Source organism: Olea europaea, chromosome 12, assembly GCF_002742605.1.
Source record: "Olea europaea var. sylvestris chromosome 12, O_europaea_v1, whole genome shotgun sequence".
In the NCBI taxonomy this organism is placed as follows: Eukaryota; Viridiplantae; Streptophyta; class Magnoliopsida; order Lamiales; family Oleaceae; genus Olea; species Olea europaea.
Window position 1 is genome coordinate 16,509,653 of NC_036248.1, and position 12,319 is coordinate 16,521,971.

At 36.5% G+C, this 12,319-nt stretch overlaps 1 protein-coding gene across 1 annotated transcript; it reads left to right on the forward strand.

The window, feature by feature from the left end:
• Positions 1-1,097: 1,097 nt before the first annotated feature.
• LOC111405882 (ras-related protein Rab2BV) lies at positions 1,098-3,763 on the forward strand. The gene is made up of 3 exons (XM_023034975.1): positions 1,098-1,505; positions 1,712-1,910; positions 2,919-3,763. Exons 2-3 carry the CDS (start codon positions 1,746-1,748, stop codon positions 3,402-3,404), a joined length of 651 nt encoding a protein of 216 aa, XP_022890743.1. The 5' UTR covers positions 1,098-1,505; positions 1,712-1,745; the 3' UTR covers positions 3,405-3,763.
• Positions 3,764-12,319: the final 8,556 nt, after the last annotated feature.

Here is a 12,319-nt window from a genome sequence, read left to right on the forward strand (position 1 = left end):
AAAAAATGAGCTTACTCGGCTCAACTCGAAAAGGCTCGGATAGAGCCTAAATTTTTTGTCGAGCTTTAGGGTCCAAAAAAAGCTGACACTATTTTACTAGAGTTGAGCCCGATCCTCGAGTTTCGACTTGTTGACATCCATAGGGGTATAAAAGTGAGGGGGTTGGTAGTTGCAATTTCTTTTTTCCATTTTATCTCTTTTTAGGGAATGATAGGAACAACTTTAAAAAAAGTCACCAATATCCACCCAACTTCATACTTAGTATCACATTAGCCGCCCCCGAGGCATAATCTAAAGGTGTGAAAGGATTGGAGTGAAGTAGTCTCAATTTTGCTGACAGCCGCAGTGTGAAAATTTGATTCCTGAGATATGGAATTGAACTTTTTGTGGGCATTAGCGTATGGGTAAACTCTTGTTCTCTAGTCTGTTGAGGTACATTCAGCGATTTACCTCCCTCATGATACTCCAGTGGCGGGATGGTAGGGGCCCTCAAGATTGGGGTTCAACCTTTAGTATCACATTAGCCACCAATTTTGATTTTTCTTCATCATGGTCACCCAACTTCATATTAGTATAACATTGGTTGTCTAATTTGATCTTGTTTCGTCATAACTATTCAACTTCATACTTAGTTTCAATAAAGCATTTCGACAACTTTATTTAACATAATCAAATTGGGGGGTCAATGTGAAGTAAGAAATTGGTTGACCATGGTAAACCAAAATCAAATTGGATGGTAAATGTGATACTAAGTATAAAGTTTGGCTCCCATTGGTGAATTTAACCTATTGTTTAATCGAAAAAATTCTCAATATCAAAAAGTTTTTTGAATGGGGGCAATTGCGCCAGTTGAGCACAATATTGAACCATAAAAAAAGAAAGAGCCTGTTTGATACTATTTTTTTTTTGCAAAAAATGTATTTTGAAATAGTGATTTGATAGAAAAATGTGTTGTTAAAAAATAAGAAAAAAATTTGAGTCTCCATACAATATTATTTTACTGAAGAATGTGTAATTTAAAAAAGAAGATAGAAAATATATTTTGTAATAATAAAATAGAATCAAACAAGGCCAAGAAAATTACGAAATAAATCATTCATTAGTTCAGAATGGAGTCACGAGTAACCTTCCCACAACCCAAATCCCACTCACCTCCATTGAGCCAACGCAAATATGGTGCACTAATTTTTGTCAACTCTCCCGAAACGACGTTACTTTTACAACATTTTTATATGTATTGATTATATCAAGAATCTCCACCACCCGCATAATTCTTTATATTTGTCGCATCCTTTTTATTTTTCTTGAAATTTGTCCTTTGGAAATGGAAACAAACATGTATAAAATGGACAAAAACATGGTGCAGTAACCCACTTCTATTGGCCGTTTCAAGAGACGTTACAGTTCCGTTGTTTCCTCCGTCATTCTTATCATTTCCTTCACACTAATTTTCCTGTTTCTTTTGAATTTTCACGCACCGTATTCACTCCGATCTCTTTTTTACGGTAAGCCATGATGATCCATTTAACATTTTTATGTTCTTATTTATACATTCTTTTTTTTTTTTCCCTGCAAAGTTATTCATGTGTTTTTATGTAAGAGTTTCTTTCCTCTTATGGGTTTTGAGTTTTTATTGAGATCTAAATATATAGATCTGAATGTTATGGATCTAATTTTGTTCTTCGTTTCTGGTTTTTGTGTGTGTGTGTAGGTGTGAGGGATTACGGGAAAAAAAGTTGAGAAGGATGGCAAATAGGGTGGATCATGAGTACGATTACCTGTTTAAGATCGTTTTGATCGGGGATTCAGGAGTTGGGAAATCAAATATTCTTTCCAGGTTCACCAGAAATGAGTTCTGTTTGGAGTCCAAATCCACCATTGGAGTAGAGTTTGCCACCAGGACTCTTCAGGTCAGCATTATCTTATTCTATACCGTTCTATCTGGGATTTTTTTTTTAATAAATTTTTTTTTATCATCATCTAATATACAAGGAACGAGATAGACTGATATACAAATTGTTAAGTGAGTAGTGTTATTTTTTAAGAAATTTGTATGTGTGGGGCTGACTCTGTGTGTGCGCGTGTTCATTATTGAGTGCACTTTGGGTGGTTGGGATACGTTTGATGGAGAAATTTGTTAATTATTGTACATAGATTGACTGATTATGGTTTATGATTATGATTTTTCGCTTAAATGAAACTAGTAAAATGTGGGCATTGGCTTGTTAAGAGTTGAAAGCAACAATTTCGTCTATTCAATTTCAGGTTAATTTGAAGATGCCCACTTCTATTATATATATGCATACTCTTCCGTGGTATCAATTTATACTGTGCTAAGTTGCTATGGTTCAGTTTATATCTATCTCGATCAAGGTGTTTGCGAATGGGGAAAACCTTGGAATGTCTATAATGTGGTTATTTTCCTTCCATGCCTTTTGTTACTGTCGTAGATTACGACCTACAGTTTCATCTGTTGCCATTTTATTCTAGATAACATTTGGGTTATGGATCAAGGCTATTAAAATTTCATACCACTATGCCCGTATGGTCTTACAGAATTCATTGAGCCAAGGGTATGTTTGGTATTTTTTATTATATTATGCTGCACAATATAACACAACAAGTGTTTTTTTTCCTTCTTTTTCCTTTTTTTACTATGGTACTATTTGCTATTTTATCCTCCTTACCAAACGTATCACGAATGATTTCTGCAAATTCAACTAATAGTCAATAGTTCAAATTATAAACTCAGTACCAAGTCATTTAGACTCATGGGTGGAAACATTTACATGGCAGCTACCTACTTGTTCAGCCAGTTTTTTAGTCATCTAGATTGTGCTGCTTCTTGTTTCATAGCTCCGTGATAGAGAGCACAGCAGGGTCATAAAAATACTAATGCTGGTAATATATGATGCCAGATAGAAGGAAAGACGGTAAAGGCCCAGATATGGGACACCGCAGGGCAGGAAAGATACCGAGCTATTACAAGTGCTTACTACAGAGGAGCTGTTGGTGCACTCCTTGTTTACGACATAACAAAGAGACAAACCTTTGACAATGTCCAGAGGTGGCTTCGGGAATTGAGAGACCATGCCGACTCTAACATTGTCATCCTGATGGCTGGAAACAAATCAGACCTGAACCATCTCCGTGCTGTTTCGGATCAGGATGGTCAGACCTTGGCTGAGAAGGAAGGACTGTCGTTCCTCGAGACTTCAGCACTGGAAGCACATAATGTTGAAAAGGCTTTTCACACTATTTTGACTGAAATATACCACATTATTAGCAAGAAGGCATTGGCAGCCCAAGAAGCAGCAGCAACCACTGCACTCCCTGGTCAGGGTACTGCCATCAACGTTAGCGATTCATCTGGAAACATGAAGAGAGGCTGCTGTTCTACTTGAGTTGAGTTTCCAGTTAAGGATAAACTTTTGTTCCTAATTTCCCGTTTCGTTCTATTTTTCCTTCTTCTGGGGCAAAAGGGTCTTGTAGAATACTTTCTTAAGTCAAGTGGACGGATAATGAGCTTGTGAATGTTCAAAATGTTTAGTGTAGGCTATATATATATGTCATTTGGAAGTGGCTGATACTGGTGATGTTGGTTCACTACCAATCAACCATCTTCATCTGAAAGGATTTGGGACAAAAGAGGTGGTATTTTCAGTGTAGTATCTCTGTTTGGATATCTTCTACTTCAACTTTTCTCTGTATCAAATAGGAATTTAAATATTTTTTTGCCTCTATTAATCTCCATTTTTCTGAACTTTTACTACCAGAAGCTTAGGATTGGGAGTATATTATATTCTTTCATTGACACCATGATAGTGTAATCTCCATTTTAATGCACAATGCAGGGTTTTTAATTTGCAGTTTTTGAAGTTAGCATAGTGGTTCCATGGGGTCAAAACAAAGAAGTTGCTTTAAGACGGACGTGTTTGCTAAAGAAAAGTAGAAGTATCATTTAGTTCAAAATTTTAATTTTGAAAGTTTTCACATTCTTTTTCTTTTGAATACTTTTACTTACTTCTAGGGTTAGCTATAGTGGAATTTATTCAAGCTAAGGATTCCTGGTATAAAGTAGTGGAGAATATGTTTACCATGAAATGAGCAACACAATTGATGATGCTTTGGTCAAACATCTTGCTCAAAAGGGAGCCTCTCAAAGTTGATTATGGTTCAAATTGCAAACTTTCAACTGGGATTTTCAGCCAAGGAAAAAGGAGATTCTGCACCATACTTCTGCTATTAATTTTTCTCTCATGGATTATCTCCACACTACATATTTTTAATATTGTGATATTGCAATTCTTATGCATTATTTCTTATCATTGTTGTATGATATTATAAATTTAATATTGGTATTACATATGTAGTGCTGAGGTGGAAGGTGTGGTGTTGATATACACTTGATTATTTTGAAGGATTTAAACCATCATGATGTTGGTTTATTATTATTAAATTTCAGGTTTAATAATATTATAACTCCTATGCATCATTTCATGGTGTCCATGATTTGGTAATAATTCATTTGCATCATTTCTTAGTGTCAATGACTTGGTAAATAATTGTTCATGCTTTTAAAATGACCCAATTTAAAAATAGTAAAAAACATGTACATAGAAATATACCAATTTAAATTTCTATATGCATTCATCAAGTAATCATCCGTCGTTATCTACAACTTGTACAGCATTAAAAAAAAAAAAAAAAACAAAAACAAGTGAAACTTCTTAGACCTAACTTGAGAACGAGCACCTGGTTGGTCTTATATCTAACATGAAAAATCAAAGTATGCGCTCGTTTGGATTGTATATCCGTTCGTGCTCCAATATCTGTGTAATTTTCTCGAATATCAGTGGTTTTAAAGCAACTTAATTACATCCCACATTTGTTATTTCTTAGTTTTCTATCTTTTATTTGTTAAAAATCAAGTGCTCGATATCATTCTCAATATATACGTCATCCTCACAACGTTGACCGTGCAATAAAGCAACTTAATTGCATCAACCAAGGGCTGGGAAGTAAGTTGTTATATATTTGATAACATTTTTGTTGACTCCAGAATACGTTGTCAACAGATACCGGACCCACTCGCGCACATGTAGGTCTGATCTAACATGCTAAGACATATGGACGGTCTAGAAATAATAGCAAAAGGGCGCGTGGGAGCGACTCAAAGACGCGGAGGAGAACGTTCAGAATCCGACTAGATGTTTGTATAATGATTGTACAATAATTACCAATCGATCTTTGTAGAATGCGAGTATGAATTCATGTATGTTGCAAGAGAGTAAAATATAAAGAATGTTGTATTTGTTTTTAGTGTTGAATCTTGCATTACCTTATGAGAGGTGTATGGGGGAGTATTTATATTATTACAAGTTAGATCGTAGCCCTCGGTTGGAAGTACAAGTGGCATCATCTCGTAAGCTTACATGTCAAAGTATAGACATCACACTTGACTTCCTAACCCATTACACATTTATTAATCGGCGGTGGGTATTGACAAGACAAGACACTTGCACTCTATGATGGGTGTCCCATCAATCAATCAGGAAGGATTCTTGTGTAAGACCAGATCTCTGGGGAGGAGTGCTGTTTAGAGCCTCAGGACCTCGGAGAAGATTGGTTCTCGGTGGGAAGGGACTCGGCTACAAGATCACCTCGGCATATTAACTTCGGCGTCAGCACTTGGGCCACATCTAGCGTTGTTATAGTATGTTGGTCGACTCCTCTTGGCCTGGGGGCCTTGGAAAAAGATGCTATGTGGTTAGACTGAAGTGGGCCATGGCCTCAGTGGGTAGGCCAAGTATGTCAACACGTAACAATAGTCTCCCAAGTCCAAGAATGGTCATTTATGTAATGCGTGAACTTTTATTGTGGTGAAGTGTATAGGGTAAAAATTGAAAGAATTTTTTTACCTTAACTAATAGTCCCCCAAGTCCAAGTATAGATATTTATATCATGGTTAGAGTTGAAAGTGGTGGTGATGCTGTGATTGGAAAAGATGACCAAGAAGCCAAGGTGGTGAGTGGATCAAACTTGATGAGGCTTGTAAATATGTGGCTGAACTTTCAAGGCTTGTGAATATGTGGCTGAATTGCCGAGGCTTATGAAGATGTGGCTGAACTACGAAGAAGTAAAAGAAGAACCTGTTGAGACAGTGAAGTGGATCGAACCTGCCGAAGCGATGATTGTCTTCGATGCTTGTGCCAATGATTTGATGTTTTGCGCATTTTACCAAGAAAAGGCAGCCGAGCCATTTCGACTTCCAAGGCATGTAGGGCTGCTGCATTGAATGTGCAATGATGGTTACAGCTGGGGCTTCTAGAAGGAAACGCGTTTGGAGAGGTGCGTGAGGAGCACGTTTGAATTGAAGGCATTGACTTTGAAAACGGTTTGAATTCTAGCCCTCGGATTTGGTCTGTAGTGAAGGGCCCATATTTGATGAGCCTTGATCTGATGGCCAGTGTTCGTCCTGGACTTGTATAAAAGGCAGGAGACTCCCATTTTTTGACTTTTCTATCTGTGCAATTCTTTGCGTTCTTCAAAAATATCATTTTTCGACATTGAAGCTTTGCTCCGTTCCCCTTTTTGGGCATCATTCAGTTTCCTTAGTTGTTTGTGTAGGTATTTCTTGTGAGAATAACTTGTTTTGCGATCTTTGTCCATTTTCCAAACTTTTTCTGATATGGAGTCCACTTCGGGTAGGGGCAGTCACTGTCGCATCGTTTGGGGAAAGGGCTGTTCGTAGGGGGGACTCCGAGGTCGAACATTATGCTATGATCGAGGAGCCCATAAATTACGAGGAGGAGTGGGGTGGTGCATCTAGGATACTCTTAAACATGACCCAGAAAAGGTTGGGGGAGATAAGGGAGAGAATGTTAGTCCCTGAGGTCGATGAATGAGCTTGTTATCCGAGGCCCGGATGTGTCACAGTTAGTGAATAACTGTTTAAGGTGGGTATGTGTCTTCCTCTGCACCCCTTCTTTAGGGCAGTGCTAAGGAATTTTATGTTGTCGTCGTCCCAGGTTCTACTGAATGGGTGGAGCCAATTGGTGGGGTTTTACTTCCTATGGAAGGAAGTATCGATGGGGGAGGATATACCTTTGCAAGTCTTCCAGACCCTCTTCCAGCCGAGAGTCTTAGGCAAAGACGAGTCGAAGGGGTGGTAATACATTACTCCCTAGGGGTCGCACGCCCCTTTGTGGTAGGATTGCCTTCTTCCATCAAGGGGTAGAAGGAGTCGTGGTTCTGGGTTCGAGGCAACTGACAGGCAGTAGTTGGGGACAAAGCCTTGGCTTGCACGGTACCGATCCAGTACTACAAAACTCGTGAGTCCCCCAGCCTAAGCTGTACTTTGCATTCTGCTTGAGCTTTCTGAAATTTTTTGCTAACTGTTGTCGCATGTTTTGTAGACTTGACTACGAGGTACCAGCAAGTGCCCATACTTTGTGATGAAAAAGTTTGCTTATTGATGTCGACTTCTGATCTATTGTTCCTTTGTGTTGCAAATAAGTTCAAGAGGAGAGAGTACCCCGTCCCTGACATGGCCACCATAATGAAGACCACTACTACTGTTGGGGCCAAGCCTCTGAAACTAGGATCAAGCGGGACAAAAGAGGTGAGAGGTAAAGTGGAGCGCCTCTCCAAGATTAATACCTCCTAGGCTACTGAGGAGGAGACTCCTCAGAGGGAGAAAGGCAGGGAGCCTCGGGGAAAAGAGAAAATCCTTGAGGACTCCCAGAAAAAGAGGAAGTTGGTCCACCTCACCAGCTCTTCGGGGAAGTTTGGGACTTCAATTTTCCAAGCTAGCAAGGAATCCCGACCGCCGAAGCTCATGGACTTTGCCATGAAGGCGGTGAAGGTGGAAATGGTTTGGAAGGTCGAGGCTGAGGAGGCTGCAAAGAAAGCAGCGAGGTCGGCTGCGGTGAAGGCGGAGGAGGAGTTTGCGAGGCAGAAGCCCATCAGGACCCAAGGAAAATCCCCTAACTTCTTGGTTGGGCGTGACGAATAGCTTGCCTCGGCATTGTTGGAGGCTCTTTCGGAAGAGGTCCAAGGTGCTGTGTTCGTGTGAAACCCGCAAGCATATGAGATCGTTGTACAAGTAATAAAATTTGTGAGTTGAGAGTATCGTTTCCACGAGGAATAAGGTTTAATATTTAGTTAAGTAGCTTTTACTAAACTCGAAGTAATATGAAATAAAAAAAAAGTTGTGATTTGTATGTTTTCTATGCTAATCTTAAATTAAGAAAGCAAATAAAATATTTATTTAATATGTGAATATTTGTATTAGAAATGTGAATCTCCCTATTGCCATTTAATTCAACTCTTAATTTATAATCTAGTAAATTCATGCATTCAAGACAATCGATAATCCACTTTTATTCAATATTCTTTCCCAAGATATATTAAACCTATGTTTAACACGACTCGATCCTATTCCTAGTCCGAATTCATATGAAAAATATGCATTGATTCACATGATATATCACACATGATTGCACATGTCATAGATATTATTCCTAGCACCTATTGTCCATGTGTTGATTTTACCGTGTTCTAGACTTATTGTGAGTATTTCTACACTACAACAAGTAACTTACTATCTAATTGATGATCAAGCAATTAAATAGTACAATGGGAATGCAAAACCAATCAAGAAAAAATCATCAAATACTAAATTAATTGTCTTGAATTAAAATAAACAAACGATAGGGTCCATTATTCATCCAATACAATGAAAAACTAGTTTAGCATATTAATATATAAATTACAAGAAGTATAATAGAAAAATATCACCCGGATCATGAAAGAATACAAAAGATGTTGATCTTCACGTCCAAAGTTGAATTCTTCAAAACTTGATATAATTGAACTTCAATTACTTGCTATGACTTGATCTTCTCTCTCAAAATATAGCAATTGACCCCTTGTTCTTGATGAATTTGAAGAAACTATTGTGTACGAAGAGGCAAGAGAGAGACCTTTTCATTGTTGCCCATATCTTGTATTTATATGATGAAATTATGTCAAAATTCACGTCCAAATTGTCTTCCAAAAGAGTTTGAATCAAATAAGGAAAGTTGCCTTCGCGCGCACATAATTTTATCTTTGCACAACTTTCAGTATTTTGATCATAACTTTCTCTTTTGGCGTACGATTCAGGTGATTGAAAGTGCATTGGAAAGATAATTAAAAGATCTATAATTCTTCTAGAAATACAATTTTTCCAATTCAAACGTTCTCCATCCGAAAAATGGGTTTTAGGTTAACCAAAAATCTTGAAGATATCCTATATGCTTGGAAGTCGATTTATGGTAATAATCTAATCATATCCCTTTCCTTTTTTACTCCAATTTGCATTCAATTGACTCCTATCAATCTTCAAAGTATCTTTCATGGTCCAAATCAACCATTAAATAATTACACTTTGGTCTCCATACTTTGGATTTGCTTCATTTAGCCATTTTTCGTTCTTTTTTCCAATTTTTCTTTGAAATATGAACTTTTCCTAATAAAAGCAATAAATAACAAATTAGGTACCAATCCATTCAAAGAATAACAAAATATCATCATTTAAAATCCCAAATAAGTGTAGAAACTACACTTATCAAACCCCCAAACTTGAATCTTTGTTTGTTCTCAAACAAAACTAAAATCCAGCAAACACACAAACACACAGTGCTAATTACCTAATTGGTGGCCAGTCAATCAAGCAATGTAAAATGATTTAGCTAGCTAACCTGGCTTTTTATCTCAAGATTGAAATCATAAAATCAAATCTGTGCACAACTTCAAAATCACAATACAGAAATTAAAATATACTTTTTCAATGTAAAATTGACGTGTGTGTGTGTGTGTGTGGAGAATTAAGCATAGCATCATGAATTCACAAGTAGTTTAAATTCCCAGCTCTCAATAGTCAAATATGTCCTTTCATCACTCGTAAGACTCACATACCCCCAAACTTATTATTTTCGTTATTTTCAGGTGTGTGACCTAAGGTTGAATTTTTATACTATCCTCGCCTCTCTAATTTAGGTAAATCTCACTAATTGCAAGTCGATATATCAATAAATAAAGATTCTCCATAGTTTGATTGCTTCAATCTCAAGAACTCAACCATGCTAATAATCCTTTATCAAAAGTCAATTTTCTTAAACAAGTGTTTGGGATTTAATCAAGGTATCCAGTGCTTCTTCTGTTTCATGCACCAATTTTTTTTTCAATTTTTATTTAAACATTTTTTTTTGCAGCATTCTCTCCCTTAAGTTTTCTAAATGACTCCTTTAGCGAGATTTAAGCCGATGACTCCCAAATCAATTGACTTTAGGGTACCAGGTTTTAACACCCTTACAGGCTTAATAACTCGAGTCATAAAGGCTCCGAAGAGAAATTTTCAAATAAAATATTTTATTTTTTTATTTTTTTTTATGCCTTGATTAGTGCAATATCCCTTATTAAACACCCACCCAAGTAAATCAACTTCTAACTTGAGATTTTTACCCAATTTTATCCTATTGACCTTAGACAATCTACACAAGATTTTTTTTTTCACACATGGAATCCCCATTTATCTCAAAATCTTTCTACAATAGTGAAATCCTCCAAACTATTCTAAATTTGGTCTAAGAATGTAAAATATAGTCGTTTTGGGTTTAGCATCTATGGTCCGCTATTTCAACCTATCCAATTATACAATCAACTCATTCTTACACAATACTTAACTTAATTCATGTGCTCAATATATATCAATTTCACATGGAAAAGCAAAAATTAACTTAAGTATGCAACATATTCACCATTCATAGATCAATTCATAATTCAATATATACATTATTACCAGCCAGGCTAACTAACTCACATAAGCACACAAAAAGAAAATATTTTTAAAATTTTCAATTTTTTTCTTTTTTCTTTTTGTATTTTTTTAATAGTTAAATCAATAAAACACACACAAAAACACACAAAACAAATGAAAACTCATGTTTTTCACCCCCAAATTTAATTAGACATTGTCCTCAATGTCTTAAATCCTATGTCCACATATAAGGGGTGGAAAAGAAAATGAAAAAAAAAAGACTCCCTTGATATGGCGATGAAATTCAATGGCTAGCTTTTCCTTGTCTCCCATTGTTTCCTTGGTAATGGTTGGTTCAAGTGTTTCACGACGTCATGTTCTTGTACAATATGGATAAATAAAGCATTAAGACACAAAAGATCTAGAACAAGTGTTACTTGGCTTAAATATCAATAAACCAACAAATAACTTAAGGAAAATGGGATATGGATGATAATTCCCTAATTAAAACCATAAAAATAAATTAAATTATCCTATAAGCAAAAAGAAAAATAAATAAAAGGGATAGAAAGATTGGATTGCCTCCCAACAAGCACTTATTTATAGTCTTTAGCTTAACTTTATTGTTTCGGCATCATGGAATTTTGAAGAACGCTTTTAATGCCTTGCTTAGTTTGCCCCTTTTGATTTTGCTCCAATCTTCGTTGCTTCTACAAATTTTAGCACTGTCCCTTCCAATGTTAAATGACTTGCCTATCTCATCTGATTCAAGTTCAACTATGTAAACTTCTTCCTCCCCTTCGAGTTTAATTACAAATTCAATGATAGGGCAATCAATGAAGTCCACAGAGTGTGAATTAACGTCTTCTTCATAAATTACCTCCCTTTCATTTTGTTCATTGTAATTGAACTTTTATCATCTTCGTTCTTGTCTTCCATAATTGATATATCCTTGGGTTGAACGACTAGTTCACAATCTATATCCACGGGCAATGGAAACTCTTTTCTTTCAAACTTCTCGAGTGGATTATAACCCCACCTTTTAAATTCGATCCAAAATATGCCATCTCCCAAGCACATTTTATTTTCATCTAACTTGGCAAGATCAGTGTCGTATTTTGCAACTACCTCCTCGTTTAATATGGAAGGACCAACTCCCATAAACATGTCTAAAGGGACACACTCGCCCACAGGCATGTAGTCTTCATTAGCATTGTCAAATGCTAATCTTCGACATCGTAAGTATTGTTGAAATCCCAGGAGCTTGAGCCTTCCTGGGCCATGTATACAAGCAGTGGCCAGTATAATGCACTCCATAGCAGAACTCACAATATATATCTTCTTTCTCATCGTTCATGTCGAGATTAATTATTGCAAAAATAATTCTACTATATCAACGTCAGAATCTTGCATATGCTACTGAACAACACCTGGAAAGAATACCAAATAAGAGAGATCGGGGTGGTTAGCTAAATTCAACCAAAATAATAATAATGAAGTGAAAAAAATCGAATC

Bases quoted from the DNA above. Each gene is read 5' to 3' on its own strand.
- LOC111405882 (XM_023034975.1), top strand. From the start codon at position 1,746: ATGGCAAATAGGGTGGATCATGAGTACGATTACCTGTTTAAGATCGTT. The intron at 1,911-2,918 runs GTCAGCATTATC...ATATGATGCCAG, and splicing joins TTGCCACCAGGACTCTTCAG to ATAGAAGGAAAGACGGTAAA.